Source organism: Aspergillus alliaceus (assembly GCF_009176365.1).
Source record: "Aspergillus alliaceus strain CBS 536.65 unplaced genomic scaffold BDW43scaffold_87, whole genome shotgun sequence".
In the NCBI taxonomy this organism is placed as follows: Eukaryota; Fungi; Ascomycota; class Eurotiomycetes; order Eurotiales; family Aspergillaceae; genus Aspergillus; species Aspergillus alliaceus.
This window is the reverse complement of record NW_022474770.1, coordinates 1-19222: the sequence shown is the minus strand read 5'-3', so window position 1 is coordinate 19222 and position 19222 is coordinate 1. Positions and strand designations below refer to the sequence as shown.

Here is a 19222-nt window from a genome sequence, read left to right as displayed (position 1 = left end):
CCCTGAAGAGGTGTACTCTACTTAACTACGCGGAGTTCTCTACAAACGCGATAATGCCTTCTTGTTTCAGAAGCTTTTAAGTTCTTTATTACCATCCTACTCAACCTATATCATGGATCCTTTCTCATATTACACAATCAATCTGATCGGGAATAGCCGGGGCTGTGGCAGCCCCCGGTAGTTAATATATCGGTGTCTGGGATTGCATTTTTCTCTTTCCCTTTCGACTCATCTCTCAAATTTCCAAGATATGGCTCCGCTGGCTTTGGACAGGATTCCAATAGAACTGATCGAGATTGTTGTTGAGTTTCTTGGATCCCAAGACCTCTGTGCTCTTCGTTTAACTGCGCGCAGCATTTCAGGCAAATCATCCAATGGTCGATTTCGTGAGAATTTCAAATCCAAGACACTACACATTGCCAAAGCCCCCTTGGAAGATTTTGCTCGCGTCACCCAACCAGGTCAGCAACTTACTCTACAACACTATGCGGTGCCAAATCCCGGAGATTCCGACGGGTGTTTTGGCCTGCTAGTGCAAGGAATGGAGAACCTACGCATTAACACTTCACATGGTTGCTTGGTGTCCCTGTCTCTTTCCCTCCGCGGAATAAAGGATTCAGAATATGAGGGATATGATGCCGCTGCAAAACTATTTAAACGTTCTATGCTAGCACTCAGCAACAGCAAATTGCCCGTGCAGATGTTGGATATCTTCGCCAAAGATTACCCCCGCGGCTGTGCGTTGGCTTGCGGTGAAATAATGGCAGTTGTGGAGAAGACGGATCTATCGTCCTCATTCAGAAGGTGTAAAAATTATGTCTAAGCTTGTCACATTGTCTACTCGATATTGATAAGGAGTGGCGGTCTCCGCTTTCTTTCACTGAAGCCCGAGAACACGCCTGATTTATTTATGATTTCGTGACCATGTTCCCAGTGCTAGAGGAACTTGATTTGGCATGGGAGTTTCAAGATATCGACTACAGCGATGCTATTGAGGAAGAAGAACATTTCTTCAATCGAATTGCGTATTTGTGCATTCCCATCTCTCAAGAAGTGCACTCTTCGGAACATTTGTACTTCCGCGGCAGCACTGCTTTTATTTCTCCATAACGTTCAATTGGCCAGTCTATCAATTGGAAAGGTGCGGCTGGCCAGTGGGAAGTTTGAGTCCATTTTTCATCACCTATCTACTTCCATGCCGAATTTGGAATACTTGCATTTCCACCAGCTGGTGCATGACACAGGTACTGCTTATTTCAATGCACCTAGCGTGCGCCGATTTCCTCCTGTCAGGAATGGGAACAACAGAAGAAACCGGGGACCTATTGCCATTACACGAATGGGTGCCGACGCAAGGAAACTGGTGGAAATCATTGATCGGTATCATAGGGCCGACACCTCAGCCGAGCGGATGTAGTAAGTTAGGCGTCTATCTCCTGATCAGAGACAGAATCAAGGGATATTATTGGGAAACAGTTCACGATCCACGCGGTTTGCTTCGCCTTCGTCCGGTCTGGCTAGGTAAACACAGAAGTGGATGTAGTCTACTGAATTGCCGATGAGGCTTCCTGCCATGTCTTCGGCTGATGCTTGGAGGACCGGTCGTCCGTGTGTGACTCGTACATCATTGGTGCCTGGCTTGCTGCGGGTGGTATGTAGATCTTCGTGTACGAGGGGAGGAGTCTTTTAAAAGGTGTGGCACGATGGTGTTACCGGTGACGCCTGTCAACCCCAGGAGTATGGAGTCATTACCAGGATTCGATTGTAGTCAAGCATGACAAAGGCGGAAAGAAGAGGTTTTCTCGAAGTATGGTCTGCCTACCAGTAGCACCTGTGACTATTGCGGTAGGCATATTCGTTCTGAGTTGACTATATTGTTGATCTGACCGCTGAATAAAAGCAATGGGTGCGCCCACTTTCAGTCCCGTAAATGGTTATGTCTAGACCACCATGAATCGTTTTTATGCAGAAGGCAATCTCATATCGCCAACGGATTTAACGGTCCGGGTCTCTAGATCTGATGTCGACCCATACACCGATCTCGAGTTCGAGCTACACTATCTGCCACCCTTCTTAAGACCTTAACCGCAAGTTCAGGGTTGGCGATAAGAACACTATTTCCAGTCTCTTGGCTTAGAAAATGCTCGATATTTAATGAAATGATGCTAGAAACAGTGTCCCGGAGCTCATGTTCCTGAGGAGTACATTGCCATATTTCCTAAACGATTTCAGAGAAGTTCGCGGACCTGCAGTTCGATCTCAACCAATATCCAAGTCGTGTAGATTTTGGAGAGGCGGGATGTCGAACTTATCCGCGGCTAGGTATACTTTGAGGTTGTTAGCAGTGCCATGCTATCTATAACAGCCAAATAGTTAAGTTACTTCAAATCCACCCTTTAAAGCAGAGGCAAAGAATGGCGAACGGAGGACATATAATGGCACAGTGTACCATGTACTCATGTCCTCCACAACAAATGGTCGTGTCCGTTTATTTACCACTGTCGAAGATTGTTTTCATCTCGACCTGAAGATCTGAGAAGCCCTTGGTGAAGAAGACCTTTATCTTAAATGAATACATGCAGTGAACTAGAATGCATTTCCAGATCAAACGAAAGCTTGTTTAAAGTACTTTGGATACTATATCATGATGAGGTCAGTCTAAGTAAAAGTGGAATCGTGGTCCTATTATCCATACTTATTTTTATTCTCCCATTCATTCATCAGGAGAAACTTCGATGGAGTAGAGAGTAGCGGGGGCTCTAGATTCAGCTTAAAAATTTAAAGTATATGTCTCCGAATAGAGGCGTGCTTTGCTTATCATGCAGGAACGTGTCTATGTGAGCACATAACCCCTGAAAATTCAACCGTGTAGAAAGCCTCGTGATCTTCGATCCTATAATCGACCTCTGATTGCTAAATCTTAGGGTTAGGTACAACTTCACAAGAAATCCCCTGTATTTTGATTCTAGAACGTCGCCGGGATGGTGTTTGAGCCAGAGCATCACGGCCTTCCGTGCGATGTAGTTGATTTGGTGTAATATCTTGGGACACTATATGGAGCTCATTCCTCACAAAATCATGATTGTCTGCTTCCTATCTAAGCTATCTTCAGCACGAACACCTAAATCCGCTTACCGGCCAGATCATCCCACTGGCCGGTCCAATCAGGCCTGCCAGCCGGAATTCCCAGCCAACATAATATCTTGTCAGAGGATGACGGCTCGTCGAATACTACGCTCATCCGCTGCTCTATTTATGATATCTTGGCCTAGCTCATAAGTTTTTGACTTTGAAATCCCTTGTGACCTGTGTCTGATGTCTATTCTTGAGCATGTTCGTCAGCAACGGACTGAGCTGCGACACGCTCAATCTTTGCAAGCTTGAGTCCGAGCAACATCCAGAAAATTTGCCTAGTCTTTCACTGCCGCATAGAGGTACTCCATGTCAATGAAATGGTCCAGTGCGAATGGCCAGGGCAGAACCAAAAGGCCCACAAGACTTCGTTAGAACCATCTGTCAAGGTTATCTTTACTAGTGTTTTCCCAGTCCCTGAGGGACCATAGATTAGTCTAATCGGGTCATGAATAGATCGGAGGCCTCCATATCCCCGGGTTCTGGTTAAGTAAAGTACCTGACATGAACTATACTCTTGGTGGACAACTAGGATCACTGCTGTCGAGACTATAAGCTGTTTCTGTTTTGTCTTGTGTTCAATAGAAACAGGATTCTCCATAACCATGTAGCCAAGAGGTCGCCGAGCCGACATAAGCATAGTGATTGAGAGCAGTTGGGTCATTTTCATCTCTGTAAATGAGCTTCAGATAGGCACCGCAATGCCGACAATCACTTTTCCATGGAGGACTCAATATGTCCTGAAAGGTAGGAGCTTCTTCTCGATCCAAAAGATCTTTGACTTTAGTCGGGGTGTAAGTGACAATTTCACGTACAATATCATCGTCCTTCCACTTGTTGTGATGGGTCATCCCCCCAGGGGTTCAATTGTAACCCTGTTCTGTCTTTCGAACGGTTCAAAGCTCATTTTGGATGGAGTCTTTTGCAGTTGTTTCTGAGAGCATGGAATAGTGGAGAGACACCATTATCGTCTTTGGCATCAAGGCTAACATCATCTTTAATATCGACTGCTCGCTAGGTGAGAATCTCGGTAGTGCTGATCCGGCTGGTCCCCCGCGGCGCAAAATAATGCTGATTTTGAGGTATGTAAGTTACACACGTAAAGGTAGGGTAAGTTAGCGTCTAGTTCTTGGAAATGATCTGCAATGTGAAGAACTATACCGTCTGGTAAATGAAGCAACGACACCGGGAAGATATCCCTACAAACATCGTAGCTGACGAAGATGGAGCGATCCAGTTGTTGGGACTATGATGAGGAATGCCGTCTGGTCGAGCGCATGTCAATCTAATTGTGGTTGAAGACGGTGTGAATGTTTCCACTTGAGATCCAAGCAGGACTGTCAGGAGACTTGGAAGGTTTGGCGAGACGTCGAAGGGTGGAAGGCTTTGGGAGAGGCTGGCTCGGGTCCTAGAGAACACAAGGTCTTGGTAAAAAGCTTGTGATGAGAATGGACGTATGTACGATTATATTCTTGAAGCTTTATAGACTATGATACTCATGGATTGGAAGGATATACACTGAAGGAGAGCATGCCGGGATAATGTGCGGGAACACATTGCCCAACTCATGACTTGATTTAAAGGGGTAAGGAGGAAGGAAAGTACAGCAGGTTAAAGAGGGGGTTATTGGCTCCTTTATAGACAGCAAGAAGGCCTTTAGTGCATGGATTATCTTGCTAGAAGCTGTAAAATGTTGTACTTATTCACGATGATACTTGAATATTGCACATACAAATGGGGAGGTACAGTCTTGCCACATAATCCATTTATTGATTACGCATTGCATGATCTATTTCTAGTGATATACTCGGCGAAACCCTATTTTGAAATTGAAGGAAACTGAAGGTGATAGTAAAAGGAAGTCAAGGTGAACTAAATTTAGTACCTCACGGCTCTAGGTTAAGGAATTTATGCGGATCATTGTATCTCCGAGGGATGATCTTACATAAGGAGATCATCGGCATCTGATAAGTCTGGCCAATGAACAGCCCGCAAGAACCAAGCCCCACGCTAAGACTCAAGCAGGAAAATCAAAACAAACAAAGTGGAGGTTGTACTATGGAGATGGACAGACAAGATTCTCAAGCAAACAACCCGAGCGAATATGATCAAGTAAATGTTATTATGATAGTATACTCCAGTCTCTCTCGCCCCATAGACTGAACCCAGTAAAATTGTCCAGAAAAGGACCTGATGTCTCAGCCAAATATGTGCGGGTAACAGATTCAGTGTGGAACTACTGTTGGCATTTTAGAAAGCCAAAGACTGATAAGAATGAATCGCAATTGAACATGAACTATAAGTCTCAAATCCAAGAGCCAAATTACATATCAAATGGACCTAATTTCCAACATAAGACTAGCAGAAAAAGAGGCACTCTACCGTGCTAGTTCGTAAGCACCCCCATACCTATAGCGCAACCATCTATGGTAAACAAACTCAATCACAATAGCAACACCTGTCGTGATCCAAAAGAATTAGAGCGCAAAGGAAAAATAAAAGCAAAAGGAAGGCACGAAATACCATTCATTTGGCGTTACACAGCAGTAGTTCTTCTGACCGTCAATTCCATCTCCTTTCAGGGCAACCGTTTGCCTGCAAGGTTCAGCGGACGCGGACCTAAAACCAAGCGGACAATCATCACACCCTCTCGGGTTTTACTTGCCGCTTGTTTTGTTTTCACTTTCATCCTACCTTTCCTCTCCTCTCGACCTTGGAGTTTAATTTTATCGTTGCTTATTTTGTATTTCTTTTTTCTGTCACCTTGACATTCCCCTTTCCGAGAGAAAGAATCGAGATTAGGTACGACTCCGAGAATACCGTTCATGGGGTTTCGAGTCGAATACTCACACCAGATCTCTTCCAGGCCAGCGCTGAGTGCCGGTGCCTCAGCGCCTATTTGATGTCGCATTGAATATGATCTATATATCGCAGTTTACGCGCCAGACACGAACACTATATCTATAGCACACGAAATTACAAGGGATTCCCGGGCCTTGCTGGGAACCCGCAAACGCAAATCCTAGACAGTCCGTTTGCGAACTAATCGAACCACCTCGACATGGATGGTCCTCCACCCCCTCCTCCCCCTCACGGCGAGAAACCGAATACCACCTATGGTGAGGAGTACCGGAAGGCATCGGACCTCCCCGAAGGAAATTATGACATCTTCGTCATCCCACCACACTCTTCCGGATCGGGATTTCTATACCTCCCTTCTCTACAATGTCAGCGAAATAGCTTCATCGCTGGCTCCGTATGCACCTTATTCGTTGTCCTTATATGGTCATTTATATCTCCTGTCGTGAGAACATGGTATATAGCTGCTGCCGCGAGCGGTGGCGGAGGCGGAGGAGGAATGGGGATCGGTCTTTTGGGGATTGGTGTTGGGATAGCGGGATGGGGATTTGGCGTGTACCAAGCTGGATTTGGCAGCTCGCAATCCGGTGGAAAAGAGCGGTGGGGGCCTAGGCGTGGTTCTGGCGCTGGGGGTGCTGGAGGGGCTTATGCTCGCGGATCGAACTTCAGTGGTAACGCTGGTGGACAACGGGGAAATCCTGGAGGAAACTATGGAGATCCTCCGCCTGGGAATCAGTATGGTGCCGGTCCTCCGCCTCAGACACCCCCTCCTAACGCTGGTCCAGGGCCAAATAGATCCGACTCGGCGAGGGCCGAGGAGAAGGCCCGACAAGAAGCAAAAGCTCGTGAAGAAAGAGCCCGAGAAGAGAAAGCTAGAGAAGAAAAGGCTCAAGAAGAGCGTGTCCGCGAGAAGAGAGCTCGGGAGGAGAGAGCTCGGGAGGAGAGAGCTCGAGAGGAAAGAGCTCGAGAGGAAAGGGCCCGCGAAGAGAAGGCTCGTGCAGAAAAGGAACGTGAAGAAAAGGCCCGTGAAGAAACGAGGCGAAAGGAAGAGCTTCGTCGGAAGATGGAGGAATTCAAGCGGAAGAGAGAGGCTGACCAACGAGAAAAACAACGACAGCGCGATCGCGAGGCAATGGAGAAGGAACTGCGTGAGCGTAGGGAGCAGTTCGAGAAAGAGATGGCTGCTGCCAGAGAAGCAGCAGCGAAGGAGGCACGAGAGCGTGCTGAGAAGGAAGCAGCCGAGATCCGCGAAAAAGAAGCGAAAGCCGCTGCGGAAGCGAAAGAAAAGGCTGAACGGGAAGCTGCTGAAGCCAGAGCCAAGGCGGAGAAGGAAGCTGCAGAGAAGGAAGCCGCCGCGAAAGCTGCCGCGAAAAAGGAGGCTGATGCCAAATTTGCAGCCCTCAAAGAGGCCGCGGCAAAGAAGTATGCCGAGAAAAAGGCCAAAGATGCACAAGAAGCAGCAGCGAAGGAGGCCGCCGCGAAGGCAGCCAGGGAGAAAGCAGGGAGCGCATCGGTCCCTCCCCGAACTCCATCACCGAAGAAGCCGCCTCCTTCTGGGGCACGGACTACGACGTCCGCCGACCAAGACGATGCATATTCCTTTCGACCATATGACAGACCTAGGCGGCCATATGGGGGTACGTCAAGCTCATCAGCGTACTCCGAATCATCTTATGCCCCTTCGCAATCTACGGCTCGGACTTCGCCTCCACCATCAACTAGAGGACGGTATGAAACTAAAGACCCTGATAAGATTGTTATCAAGGCTGTTTTCGAGTTCAACAATGCGTTTATCAAGACCCCAGCAGCTCAACTAGTCTCTGGACAGGGACTGGTGTCGGATGGTCTGGTTCTGCGCATCACTACTGAAGGGCTGTTTATTGATGATGATATCCGGGGGGTGGGTCAGCGAGAGTGGGACGTGAAGGCGTGGACGATAAAATTGACGGAGGTGTGGTGCCCACAATATGCCTCTCAAAAGCACAACCCACCCAAGCAGAGCTCATTCTTTGGCCGACGGGATGAAGGACCAACCTCGGGGGAGTCCGATGCGTACCTGGTGAATTTGTTGAAAGTATGCAAGAACAAATGTCGCCTTGCGCCGCCAGGACCCCATTCTGAGAAGCAGGGGCTCCATGTACTACGAGCTAGCATACGTGACCAGGAAGGACGGAAATATCTCTTCATCTTGGAAGAAACAGAAGGTTGGAAGGTGGGTATTGGACTCCAGCGGCTTCGAAAGAGCTCGCTAGCTCGGTCCCTAGGAGTGACGAATCTATCGGCCAATGAGGGCCGCTCAATACTCGGAAACCTTGGATATATCTAATTCGCCCGGGTGATCTTCGATTCCTGCTTTACGCTACATATCATTCCCCATATCACACATAGCGCGACGTTATCTCAAGCTCCAGCCTTGCATAGTGTCATTGACGACTCGACGTTCGTTTGTACAGAGATTCCCCCTGTTGTTGATTGCTCATGAAGTTGACGATTTATTGCTATCCACATATATCTCTATTTGTATATAATGCAGCCCGGAAGTTCATATTGAAACAAACCCTTTCTTATATAGCCGCCTGCTCCCAGCCGGAGCGGTTAGGCCATACCTCCATCAACCTGACATGATCGTAGCTATTGTTTATAGAGAGTGTGAGGCCAATACTAGACCATGAACTCGGCGTTTGGACTCGAGATCATTGTCTGATGGAAAGCGCCATGGAGATTTCAATATCAAGTCGTGTCAAGCTCTAGTTGGCTAGTTCTTCACATTTAAGATTTTCCTACTGTATAGGACTTCTTTCTTTATATTATTCTATGTGCGTAAACTTCCAGTTTCCGCACTTTGACTGATTGATCCAAAATATAAGTCTAGGCCACTGAGGAGCTAGAACTCTCGCAGGCTTCCAGGGGCAACCTTAGTATCATCATCAATGCGCTGGCATAATTCGTGCACCCTGCAAATATCCTGCGAGCTAATATATTCGCCCACTAAATAGCTTTATACCCTGGGTTGCCCCCGCCCCTCCCCCCCCCGGGATCTTAATTTACTGCTCAGCCGATATGCATAGCGTCGCTGAGCTATACATCCTTGCCGTATTCTACAGACTTGCTTTCGCAGCCGCCACGGGCCTGTTTGCCGGTACCACCGCGTTGCCGTTGACCGGGGACAACAGCAAGATCGGCTCCCGTGTTAGCATGGTATCGACCTTGATCAGCGTTGGGCCACTGCTAGGGCTGTCGGTAGCCGGAGCCATATTTGCCGGCGCAGATCTAGGCAGTCACATCATTTGTTGGTCGGGACGGCCGCCTTGATCCGAGCGAGGAGTTTGACCTCGGGACGGCATTTAATTGTCAAGATGTGACCTCTGGAATGGGGTGGTCGTATGATTGCCGACCACCCGACTAGTATCAAAGGTATTTGAATGGAATGTCTCGCTTGGAGTCTCGGTTGGCGAATGAAGTACACAGACTAAGTGTTATTGTAAAGCCCTACCTCTGGCCGAATAATCTCTCGGATAAAGAAAGTAAAGATGGGATGATGTACATGAGAGAGCAACTGCGCCGCATGGATACCTACCTCGATGATAGGAAAAATTTGGATTCAAGAGGGTTAGAGCATGCTTTCCATGGCCGAACCATCGGCATTCCCAGGGTTCCCGTGACCGAGGTCATGCATTGTTCCTGAAGGGTGATAAATGGGCGACCATCCTTTAAGGGGAGAATAAGAGTTGAAACAGGGGGTAGTCATTATTGAACAGAAGATATATAAAAGGGTCTCTGTATCCTTCGCATAATCGACCGTATATAAAAGAAGAGAAGAAGAAGCAAGAATATTATGGGGAAAACCTGGAGATCGCCGGCGCTGAGTCAGCGATCGGGGAAACGCCCGTGACTGAAGGACCAACCAAGTTAAGTGAATCAAGGTATCACTGCTGGTCAGTCGGAGCTCTTTCCTCCTCTCTCTCAGCACTGTGTTGGTTCCAATCTCCTCCTGTCCTTCTGGAATACTTCATCCTCCTTGTCGTCTTCCTGCCAACTCACCGGTACCCTCCTTTTGTTGGGGGTCCAGTCAGGTACCAACCTTCTCCCCCCCTCAAATCACCGCCTCCTCCTATCCACCTCCCCGCCGCCAACTGTCCTCTGTATAAGTCGACTTATTAACGTCCGGCTCCTCCCCCTGTCCTGGTCCCTAATAATTCTCTCTATGCTGTGACGATAACTTAGTACAAGACCGGCAATTTCAACCTCGCCCCTCGAGGGCCACCCCAATCACCATGTCCCAATCCTATCAGAGCCATGCGGCCTCTCATAGGCCGATTCCATCGTACAATCCGTTGGCTGCAGTGAACGCCCCGGCAGGCACCTTCCTACCAGGAACCAAGGTCCAGGTCGGCAATCATCGCGTGGTCGTCGAAAAGTACCTCTCCGAAGGTGGATTTGCCCATGTGTACGTCGTGCGTCTCCCACAGCCCGTAGATGGTACAGATAGGGCGGTGCTGAAGCGGGTTGCGGTTCCGGACAAAGCGGCGCTCGCCAATATGCGGACGGAAGTCGAAACAATGAAGAAATTGAAGGGACACCGGCACATCGTGAAATATTTCGACTCGCATGCGTCTCAGCTCCGAGGCGGCGGGTATGAGGTGTTCCTGCTCATGGAGTTCTGCTCGGGCGGAGGCCTAATCGACTTCATGAATACACGCTTGCAGCATCGCTTAACCGAACCAGAAATTATTCAGATCTTCTCGGATGTAGCCGAGGGCGTGGCTTGCATGCACTATCTGAAACCCCCGTTGTTGCACCGGGATCTGAAGGTGGAGAACGTTCTCATATCTCGTCACGGTACCTCGAGTGTCTACAAGCTGTGCGATTTCGGATCTACGGCACCCCCTCGTCCAGCAGCGACCTCGGCCGCGGAGGGTCGCCTGATCGAGGACGATGTGCAGAAGCACACGACGCTGCAGTACCGGAGTCCGGAGATGATCGATGTCTATCGGAAGCAGCCTATTGACGAGAAGAGTGATATTTGGGCGCTGGGAGTACTTCTATACAAGTTGTGCTACTATACAACTCCGTTCGAAGAAGTGGGACAGATGGCCATTCTGAACGCAACCTACAAATTCCCTAGTTATCCGGTTTTCTCGGATCGTCTTAGGATGCTCATTGGTAAGTCTATATCCTTTGAGCGGAACTTGCCGGTGGTCAAGCGATAGAACTGACTTCGACATAGCGTGGATGTTGAAGGAACACCCGCAGAAGCGTCCCAATATCTATGAGGTTGTGCGAGAAGTCTGCCACATGCAAGGAAAGGATGTTCCAATTCGAGATGTGAGTATCTTTTTTAGTCGCTGGATTCAGTACTCAGTCTCTTACTCGTGCTAGATCTATGCGCATCGGTCTAAGTCGGAAGCCCGCCGCTATCAGGAATTACCGCCTTCCCCGACTGAGGCGCCACAAGTGGGCGCGGTGTTCTCTCCGCCGGTCCAGGAGACTCAAATTATTCCCGAGATCGCCCCCATGCGACGCGGGCGGCCGACCAAGTCGACCAATTCCCAGCATACTTCTGCAAAGCCAAGTCCATCCCCGTTCCGCAACACCTCCACAGACCCTTTCGCTGCCCTAGACGGTGGGGCCAACAGGTCCCAGAACTCTACGGACGAATTTTCGAATCGGTTCCCTTCGTTGGATCAATTCGATATTCTACATGAGAAAGGTGGAAAGTTCGACTTTGAGGCAGCGTTCTCCGAGACGAAGCAAGAGGATAATGATCTTGCGAAGAGGCTCACAAACGCCCTTGCCGACGATGCCTTTGCCAAACGCCCGTCTCCCGCGGCGAATGAGCAAGCTCCCGAAACACCAGCACAGAAACCTCATACGTCTCAGATCAAGACCCGACCTGCCGAGTCTTTCAATCAATATCGCGAGGAGCCTCAGCAGCCGCAGGTACCCCTGTATCAACCTGTGCCGCAGAAGCCCACCATGGTATCCACAGGCACGATGACCTCGCCACCAGAAACGCCAACTGTACCGGAGTTGAAGCCATCCAGCCGTCCCATCTTTCGATTCCCTTCGTCAGACCATCAACGTCGGTCCTCTAGTCAACCGTGGTCCTCTGAGAGTGACAAGAAGGCTTCTCGGTCCATCAACCCTCCGTCCCCCACGAGGCCATCCGTGGATCCAAGAACTTCTGCAGACAGGATTTCCGATCTGTCGTCCTCTTCGTCGAGGCCTTCCTTGGAGGGCATGCGACCGTCAAATCTCGAGTTGGATGAGATCACGGGTCGGTCCAAGTCGGCGAACAGCAAGGCCCGCCCGTTGTCTGTTCAGGCAACTTCCAAGTTTGACTTCTCCCGCGGGTCCGAAAGCGCACGCTCCTCCCTCGATATCCCCAGACCCGCATACGATATGGGTGCACCGCTGCAGCATGCGCGGACGGAGACAGACCAGAGCTATGATCGGGCTAATATTTCTTCAGACATCGATTATCTGCGAGCGAGAGAAGAGGAGAGCAACCGGAAGAAAGAGAAACGGTACAGTACGAGCTCCAAGCACATCAAGCGGTCAAGTCTATCTACATTGTCACTCTCCGGAACCAAGACATTGTTTGCTGGTCGGTTCGGTGACGCATTCCGCCGGTTCGAGCAGAGCAACCAGGAATCCAAGGCTCAGTCACCCGCGGCAGAAGAACCAAAACAGCCCCTGGCGGTGACTTCTTCGGAACTAGTGGAGCCGCCTGCTGAATTAAGTGACCCCGAGAACGATGACATCTCCCCTGAGATGCGTCGCGAGCTTGAGCGCAGACGTCTCTCCCAGGAGGAGAAGCGCGTCGCCAACGCCGCTGCGGAGTATCGTCGTCAGGTAGCGGAGCGGGGTGAGGGGGGCTGGCGGCCAGGGCCCGATACGCGGTCGCAGTCGATACAGAACCGGGTGCAGACATTCTTAGAGGAAAGCAGCAAATCGGCGCCCGCTCCCAAGACAGCCACAGGCTACGGCCGGTTCACGGAGGAGCCCAGCGCTGCTTTGCCGGCAAAGCAGAATGAGCCTCTTCCGGCCCCGCGGATTAATACGCGAACGGCAGCACCTATGTATGGATCGCAACAGGGGCAAGCGTCGCCTGTGAAGGATCGGTGGGAGACGCCCAACCTGCCTACCCAAGAGACGGCATCCAGCGGCTATGCCCAATCACAGCGCACGGGGCCGTCTCGTCCAGCTGCCCCTCCCAAGCCCAAGAGCCTACAAGCTCGGGGCCCGGGGGCGCCGCCGGTCAGCGACCGCAGCCAGGCCACGCCTACTAGTCCAAGCGAGGATTGGGAGGCCAACTTCAGTCGGCGGTTTCCGAGCCTGTCGGGATTAGAGATGGTAGAAACGGAGATCGAGATACCAAATCTACCTAGTCTTCGGACGAAGGAGGTGTAATTTTTAGTTGTCCATTGTTTCTGTTCGAGCGTCAGGGGCTGTTGGTGCGATAATCGCTTGGCATGTGCGTGTGTGTGTATGGGTTCTATAGACTCTGTGGACTAATTTTGTTCTATACGTATATATATATCTATATCTATATTCTCTGAATATTGGAGACTTGCGTGAGTTTGGAAATTTTTTTTACATACATCATAAGTGAAAGATAGAAAGCGACTGAAATTAAGATTGAAAAGTGAAACTGAGAGTAAAACACATTTGAGCCTGAACGATAAGACTGCCAAATCCGGTTAGACTCCCCCAGACCAACTTTGAAGTCTCCACTGCGGCTCAAAAAAAAAAAGTCTAGATTCCAATCAATCCAACATCATCACCATCTCCAAACCATACAATCAATCAACACATATCCCCCACAATGGCCCCCATAACCCTCAACCAAGTCGACAGTAAGTCCCTCCACACACAAACACTAACACCTTCACTCAAACTAACACAAGTCCCCCCCAAAAAACCAAAAGCCGACCTAAAAGAAATAATCCACCACCTTTTCGAAATCCAATCCGCAGTCCACGGCTACCTCGGCCCAGAAACCCAGCAAGAACTCGTCCGGAAAATGTACCCTACCCCCAAGCTTTACCCCCCGATCTTCTCCCCACCCCCTCCCTCCATTTCATCTTCAAACCAGAAAAACTAACCAGAAGAAATGGGGTTAGAAAAAACCTAACCCTCTCCCTAAAAACCCTCTCAACACACACCGCCAACCCGCCCGAAGACAGTAACCCCAACCCCCAAGACCCAAGTCTGGGGAACATCCAACTCCCGCCTGAGATTATTGATTATGTGGATGCGGCTAGGAACCCGGATATCTATACGCGGGAGTTTGTGGAGCTTGTGCAGAGGGGGAATCAGGATTTGAAAGGGAAGAGGGAGGCGTTTGGGGCGTTTAGGGATGTGCTTGCTAGGGAGATGAGGAGTGCGTTGCCCGAGGTTAGGGGGGAGGTTAGTAGGGTTCTTGGTAGTTTGGGAGTTGAAGGGGGGGAGGGGGACGGGGGGAAGAGGGAGTGAGTGGTTTGATTTGGGTGCATTATGGTGTTTGGGGTTTTTGGTTGGGCTTGTTATTTCAAATGGATGGATGGATGGATGGATGGTTGAGGAGGAAGAGATGCGGAATTTACGGGATCTATGTGCTTATGCTTGGCTGGTGTGTGTGTATATCTGTACATTTGGCTTGATGATACCTTGTAGAGAATTTTGGACGACTTGACTTACTGCAATGATGGATTTCGTTTCACGCTTAGGAGGGTCAAGGACCATAGTTTTTAGATGTTTGATTCTGCTGGGCGTCAGTATTATCGTTAACATGGTGTGAATGCGCTTCCATTGGATTATGAGCTGGCTGTTAGAGTGAAAGAGGTGTACATACCAGTCTGAGTCTCTCACATCTTCCAAGCTGACTCTCCTGCATGTACTTGTGTCGCGGCATGGCAGTCCGAATAGAAGTAGTTGTGGTATGGAGGGTCGCCCAAAGCGAAGGTGAATGGGCGCTGCGGACATGGTGGAGAGCGAGGGAACGGAGCGCAAGAATTGGAGGACTGCCCAAAAATCCAAGTCTGACAACCAAATGCATGATTCATCCAACCTCAAATATATGAGACATTAGTTGGGGGTTTTTGATTGACTTTCGGAATGTGGGGGGAAGTTTCATCCCTTGATTTAAATGGAGATGTGGATTCTGCGGGGGAAAAAAAGTTTCGATATTCATTTCATAAATCGTTCAATAAAGTATCAACTCCGACAATTGCCCGAGGATGTCCCTCGCTATGTCGACCCATTGCTCTTATGTAACATGATCTTTTTAATTAGTTAATGTTGAAATGAATTTATGTACTTGAACCGGAAGTGTCAATTCCAGTTGTATCCTATACTGCCTCTATGTTAAGACTTCTTTCCGACTGTCCCTCATACGGCCCATCTGTTGTGCTTAGACACGACAGCAAACTCTCGTCCAGAAATGGCGAGAGCCGGGCGCGATGGGGGTATACTTTATATATACATGAGTTCCTCCCATATGTATCAGTATATAACGGTGTCCCGCTTGAAGTCAGTCTTGACTTCTATCCTGCCCAAATCTATCCTCAGTATATCAGGTGACTTTTACACGGCGTGGTCTCATAAATCGTCATTCGTTGAGAACAGACAATACTCAGGCGCTGCTAAAGAAGTCAAGGAGGTGGGCGGAGTAAAGAGATTCAGGGGTTTGGGGGGGGGGGTGGGAAGGGTAGCGTAAAAAGATATCTGGAGATCTGTCATCCTGGGCTATCTGATGATTGTCTCGATGGAAGGCTTTTCTGTTGATGTAGCGAGGTAAAGTCCACCGGACTCAATTCTCGATCGGGATATGGATGATTTGTATGAGTTTCGCCGCTCCAGGAGTGAGAAACTTCCGAGTGGCCGGTCTCTTGATCCCGGGAATGCCCCGAATGCTCGAACATGGCAATCGAAACGTCGTCCGTGTCCATCCAGGGGTGTGAACGGTGGCGGTTGGTTGGCACGGCATGTGTGAGATCGGAAGTGACCCGGGTTGCGTCCACAAAATCGGGGAATTCCGGCGTGCGGCGGCTGACCGACTCTGTCTTCCAGACATGACTGCGGACGAGATGCACCAACTTGCCCAGCACGGCGAATTCCAGTTTCAGTTTGATACTATATATGACGCCTTTGATCATCGTCTCCATGATGTACATGTCCTTATACTCAATCACCAGTAGGCCGATGTCCATCAGGATACTGACCAGGTTGATGGCGACCAGCTGGTACATGATCTTGCGTTTGCCTCTGTCGGGATCCAGACGGAGCATGCGAATAGTTTCCCAGATGTACAAGCCGGAGATGATGAATTCCTGGATGCAAAACCCGGTCATCTGGATCTTCTCCATGACGTTGTAGCCGTTGATGTAGGCGACCCGGCCGCTAGCCAGGTTGGATCCATAGGTAAAGACGGTGGTGGGGAGGTGCAGGATGATAGCATCCACAATAATCATAGCGAGTACACGGCGGAGGATGCGTTGGTTGGCCAGTACCAGATGGAGTCGCGAGTAGAGGACCAGAGATTGACCGGTGACCATTGCCCACCAACCGATGGTGATAAAAGTGACGGATAGCCATGTTTGGTCGGTCAAGTTGAAGAACTTTAGCAGAAAGCCGACCTGATAGGGCACAAGACCGACAGAGGAAGCGATGAACAAACTCCAGAAGTAAAGGCCGTGGTATTGGCTGAACGTGACGAAGACGAGGATAATCAGTTCGATAGCATTGTACCAGGTTACGGCGGCGAGCGTCGCAATGGCGATCTTGAAGCCAATGTCGTTGCCTGTATAACCGCCGGTGATACCATTCCCGGGTGCAGGACTACCCCCAGAGACCATGTCGAGTTAGAGGCTCGTCCCGTTTAAGCGCTCGGATAGATACGAGGCATGATTTGGAGCGTCGTGTGGGGGAAGAACCGATACGGAAACCACATCCACCGTCACAATAAGTCGTCGCAGCAGGTGGTGGAGTCTTTTGTGGAACACAATTAGGAATAGGGTAAAAGTGGGAAAGAGGAGGAAGAGAGTCAAGAGGGAAAGAGAGAGGAGAAAGAGTGAGGAGAGCAAAAGAGAAGCCAGAGAGACGAGAAAGATTACTAGCTGGTCTTTGTCAGGTGAGAGGCTGTGACCTATTTTCTGGGGCCGATTTCTGGGGAGTGGAGATGAAGAACTATAATAATCCCTAGGTACGGAGTTCATGAAAGAAGAGAGAAGAAATTAAAATAATAAAATAATAACTAAAATAATCGTAATAATAAAAAAAAAAAAAGGCCCATCAGCCTCAGATCGATTTGTCCGCGGAACTATGATGGATCCATGCACAGGCCCTACTCAAAATCGAGATCAATGCAGGTGTACACAATCATAGAAGACACCAGCTAAAAGGTGGAAAGCACTGTCAATGGATCCAACAGGAAAGGGTGTGTCTGTGTGTGTGTGTGTATGTGTGTGTCTCCATTCATACCCGGTGACTGATCCAAATTGACAGAGAAATTAATTGTCCGATCGATGGAAAAAGAAAAGCACCGAATGGGTACGAGAGACGATCATCCACAGATCCAACCCGGTTTCGCCCACTTTAGAGGGTCCAATCCAATGATATCACAAAAGACGCGATGTCCTCTCTTCGCATCTCATCCTGAGGTAATGACGAGTAATGAGAATTGTCTTGGACCTCCAAAGGATAGATCCTGTATAGCCTATGTACATGTCATTGAGAGATCGTGGAAGCGACAGCGCGTATCATATTTCGTTTGTCCTTTTTTTTGGGGGAAAAAAAAGCCCCCATCGGAAGAGTTCCGTTTTCCTAATTAGTAAATTTAAATTGTTGACCTGACCGGAGAGGTACCAGAGCTTTCATACCTCAAGTACTCTCACTCTGTCAGGTGTCATGGTCTCCACTTTCACACAGGCAGGATTTTAATTTAAAAAAAAAAAATAAAATAATAAAAATATAAATACGGTACCTCTCTCTTGGTTCGTTTAGTACTTCCGGTTCTCCAATAGTAAGTCTCACACCATTCCTCTTTCTATCTCCCTCGCCTCTCAAATCTCGAATCACGGGATCTCCAAATGAGTCAAATTGACCTTAACCCTAAACTCGACGGGGATCGTTCGACGAGAGAAAGAAAGAGAAAGAGAAAGAGAGTCGGAATTCCATTACCGCCATCCTCGAGGTTCTTTTTCTACTGACTCCTGGATCCCGATTTATTTTCTCACCATTTGGACCTAGCCAGTTAACCGCTCCCTTAATCCCTCATAACCAAGACACGCCCAACAGACTGGGAATAAGGCAACCTATTACACACAGCTCCCTCCGGCAAAATCATATCGCGGGGGCAAGGAAAGCGACTAAAAAGTGTATCTCACCGATTCTGACGGGAGGAGCACAAACCCTTCTCTCCATTACAGAATACCCCCGTGCGAAAAGAGTGACTTCATCTGACCCGTGGGAACCTCCACTTAAGGGACCAGCTTTGAAAATGCTAACCCAATGAAACCCCGGCCACCAACTTACCAAGACGGCTAAAACGGCTCCGACGGACTGGCCGCCCCGTCTCTTAACCGTTTGTTCATTGTTCGACGCCGATAAACTCGACCCCCAGACTATTGCCCATAGTTAACGGAATTGCGTTTCTTGGTTCTCCCTTTGTTCCCGCCGTTTAAGCTGAACCTGCGCGGTCCGCGGGTAAAGGGGAGGGGGGGAAGGAAAGGGAAGGGCGGTATTTCCCTTTCTGTTTTTTTCATTTTATTTTATTATTTTTCTACCCCCAAACCTTTTCTTACTCCCTCGTATTTTCTATCCCGGTATCCAATCGTCGTATCCTAAACGGTTGGCCACTTGACAGGGTCATTCTTTATTCTGCTGGACAATTCATCAAAAGAAAACGGCGTGAACTTTGTCCTTTAACCCGGTTTATTCCCTTTAAGATCCATTCAAAATTGACCGGTCCCCAGGTCTGGTGAACTTCGTGGATTGCTACCATAATAAGTTGTTGTCCGTTCAACGCGGCCCATGGGGAAATCTCTCAAGTCAGGCTGCCATTCAGCCACCCGTAGCGTTACGCCTCGGGGTCTACGCGGCGGCTAGAGATACCACCTCCGGAATATATACCTCCTTCTACTAATATTCATACCTATCAAGGATGAGTTGGAATGTTTTCGAGTATGTCTCGGATGTTAATTTTTTTTTTCCTTTTCTTTTCTTTCTTTCCTTTTTTTTTTTTTTTTTT

The 19222-nt window shown here is 49.0% G+C and overlaps 8 protein-coding genes across 8 annotated transcripts; 6 read left to right on the top strand and 2 right to left on the bottom strand.

Moving 5' to 3' along the window:
* The first annotated feature begins 180 nt into the window (after positions 1-180).
* BDW43DRAFT_247070 (uncharacterized protein) lies at positions 181-903 on the top strand. Its single transcript, XM_032039754.1, has one exon. It carries the CDS (start codon positions 251-253, stop codon positions 821-823), a length of 573 nt encoding a protein of 190 aa, XP_031894226.1. The 5' UTR covers positions 181-250; the 3' UTR covers positions 824-903.
* Positions 743-1171, top strand: BDW43DRAFT_294292 (uncharacterized protein). Its single transcript, XM_032043928.1, has one exon. It carries the CDS (start codon positions 925-927, stop codon positions 1108-1110), a length of 186 nt encoding a protein of 61 aa, XP_031894225.1. The 5' UTR covers positions 743-924; the 3' UTR covers positions 1111-1171.
* Positions 1172-1186: 15 nt separating this feature from the next.
* BDW43DRAFT_294291 (uncharacterized protein) lies at positions 1187-2063 on the top strand. Its single transcript, XM_032043927.1, has 2 exons — positions 1187-1845; positions 1901-2063. Exon 1 carries the CDS (start codon positions 1236-1238, stop codon positions 1560-1562), a length of 327 nt encoding a protein of 108 aa, XP_031894224.1. The 5' UTR covers positions 1187-1235; the 3' UTR covers positions 1563-1845; positions 1901-2063.
* A 1465-nt stretch (positions 2064-3528) lies between these two features.
* BDW43DRAFT_294290 (uncharacterized protein) lies at positions 3529-4331 on the bottom strand. The gene has a single exon (XM_032043926.1). It carries the CDS (start codon positions 3981-3983, stop codon positions 3711-3713), a length of 273 nt encoding a protein of 90 aa, XP_031894223.1. The 5' UTR covers positions 3984-4331; the 3' UTR covers positions 3529-3710.
* A 2226-nt stretch (positions 4332-6557) lies between these two features.
* Positions 6558-8536, top strand: BDW43DRAFT_294288 (uncharacterized protein). The gene has a single exon (XM_032043925.1). The coding sequence runs from the start codon at positions 7055-7057 to the stop codon at positions 8315-8317; it is 1263 nt and encodes a 420-aa protein (XP_031894222.1). The 5' UTR covers positions 6558-7054; the 3' UTR covers positions 8318-8536.
* A 1231-nt stretch (positions 8537-9767) lies between these two features.
* BDW43DRAFT_294284 (putative serine/threonine protein kinase) lies at positions 9768-13569 on the top strand. Its single transcript, XM_032043924.1, has 3 exons — positions 9768-11154; positions 11219-11316; positions 11371-13569. The coding sequence occupies exons 1-3, from the start codon at positions 10266-10268 to the stop codon at positions 13402-13404; spliced, it is 3021 nt and encodes a 1006-aa protein (XP_031894221.1). The 5' UTR covers positions 9768-10265; the 3' UTR covers positions 13405-13569.
* nut2 (mediator complex subunit NUT2) lies at positions 13552-14636 on the top strand. Its single transcript, XM_032039750.1, has 3 exons — positions 13552-13850; positions 13923-14019; positions 14118-14636. The coding sequence occupies exons 1-3, from the start codon at positions 13820-13822 to the stop codon at positions 14467-14469; spliced, it is 480 nt and encodes a 159-aa protein (XP_031894220.1). The 5' UTR covers positions 13552-13819; the 3' UTR covers positions 14470-14636.
* A 1074-nt stretch (positions 14637-15710) lies between these two features.
* Positions 15711-16829, bottom strand: BDW43DRAFT_316861 (uncharacterized protein; the record flags this gene model as incomplete). The annotated part of the gene is made up of 1 exon (XM_032048403.1): positions 15711-16829. The coding sequence occupies one exon, from the start codon at positions 16827-16829 to the stop codon at positions 15711-15713; it is 1119 nt and encodes a 372-aa protein (XP_031894219.1).
* Between the last annotated feature and the right edge of the window lie 2393 nt (positions 16830-19222).

Bases quoted from the DNA above. Each gene is read 5' to 3' on its own strand.
- BDW43DRAFT_294291 (XM_032043927.1), top strand. From the start codon at position 1,236: ATGACACAGGTACTGCTTATTTCAATGCACCTAGCGTGCGCCGATTTC.
- BDW43DRAFT_294288 (XM_032043925.1), top strand. From the start codon at position 7,055: ATGGAGGAATTCAAGCGGAAGAGAGAGGCTGACCAACGAGAAAAACAA.
- BDW43DRAFT_294292 (XM_032043928.1), top strand. From the start codon at position 925: ATGTTCCCAGTGCTAGAGGAACTTGATTTGGCATGGGAGTTTCAAGAT.
- nut2 (XM_032039750.1), top strand. From the start codon at position 13,820: ATGGCCCCCATAACCCTCAACCAAGTCGACA. The intron at 13,851-13,922 runs GTAAGTCCCTCC...AAAAACCAAAAG, and splicing joins AACCCTCAACCAAGTCGACA to CCGACCTAAAAGAAATAATC. The intron at 14,020-14,117 runs GTACCCTACCCC...AAATGGGGTTAG, and splicing joins CAAGAACTCGTCCGGAAAAT to AAAAAACCTAACCCTCTCCC.
- BDW43DRAFT_294290 (XM_032043926.1), bottom strand. From the start codon at position 3,983: ATGACCCATCACAACAAGTGGAAGGACGATGATATTGTACGTGAAATT.
- BDW43DRAFT_247070 (XM_032039754.1), top strand. From the start codon at position 251: ATGGCTCCGCTGGCTTTGGACAGGATTCCAATAGAACTGATCGAGATT.
- BDW43DRAFT_294284 (XM_032043924.1), top strand. From the start codon at position 10,266: ATGTCCCAATCCTATCAGAGCCATGCGGCCTCTCATAGGCCGATTCCA. The intron at 11,155-11,218 runs GTAAGTCTATAT...ACTTCGACATAG, and splicing joins TCGTCTTAGGATGCTCATTG to CGTGGATGTTGAAGGAACAC. The intron at 11,317-11,370 runs GTGAGTATCTTT...TACTCGTGCTAG, and splicing joins AGGATGTTCCAATTCGAGAT to ATCTATGCGCATCGGTCTAA.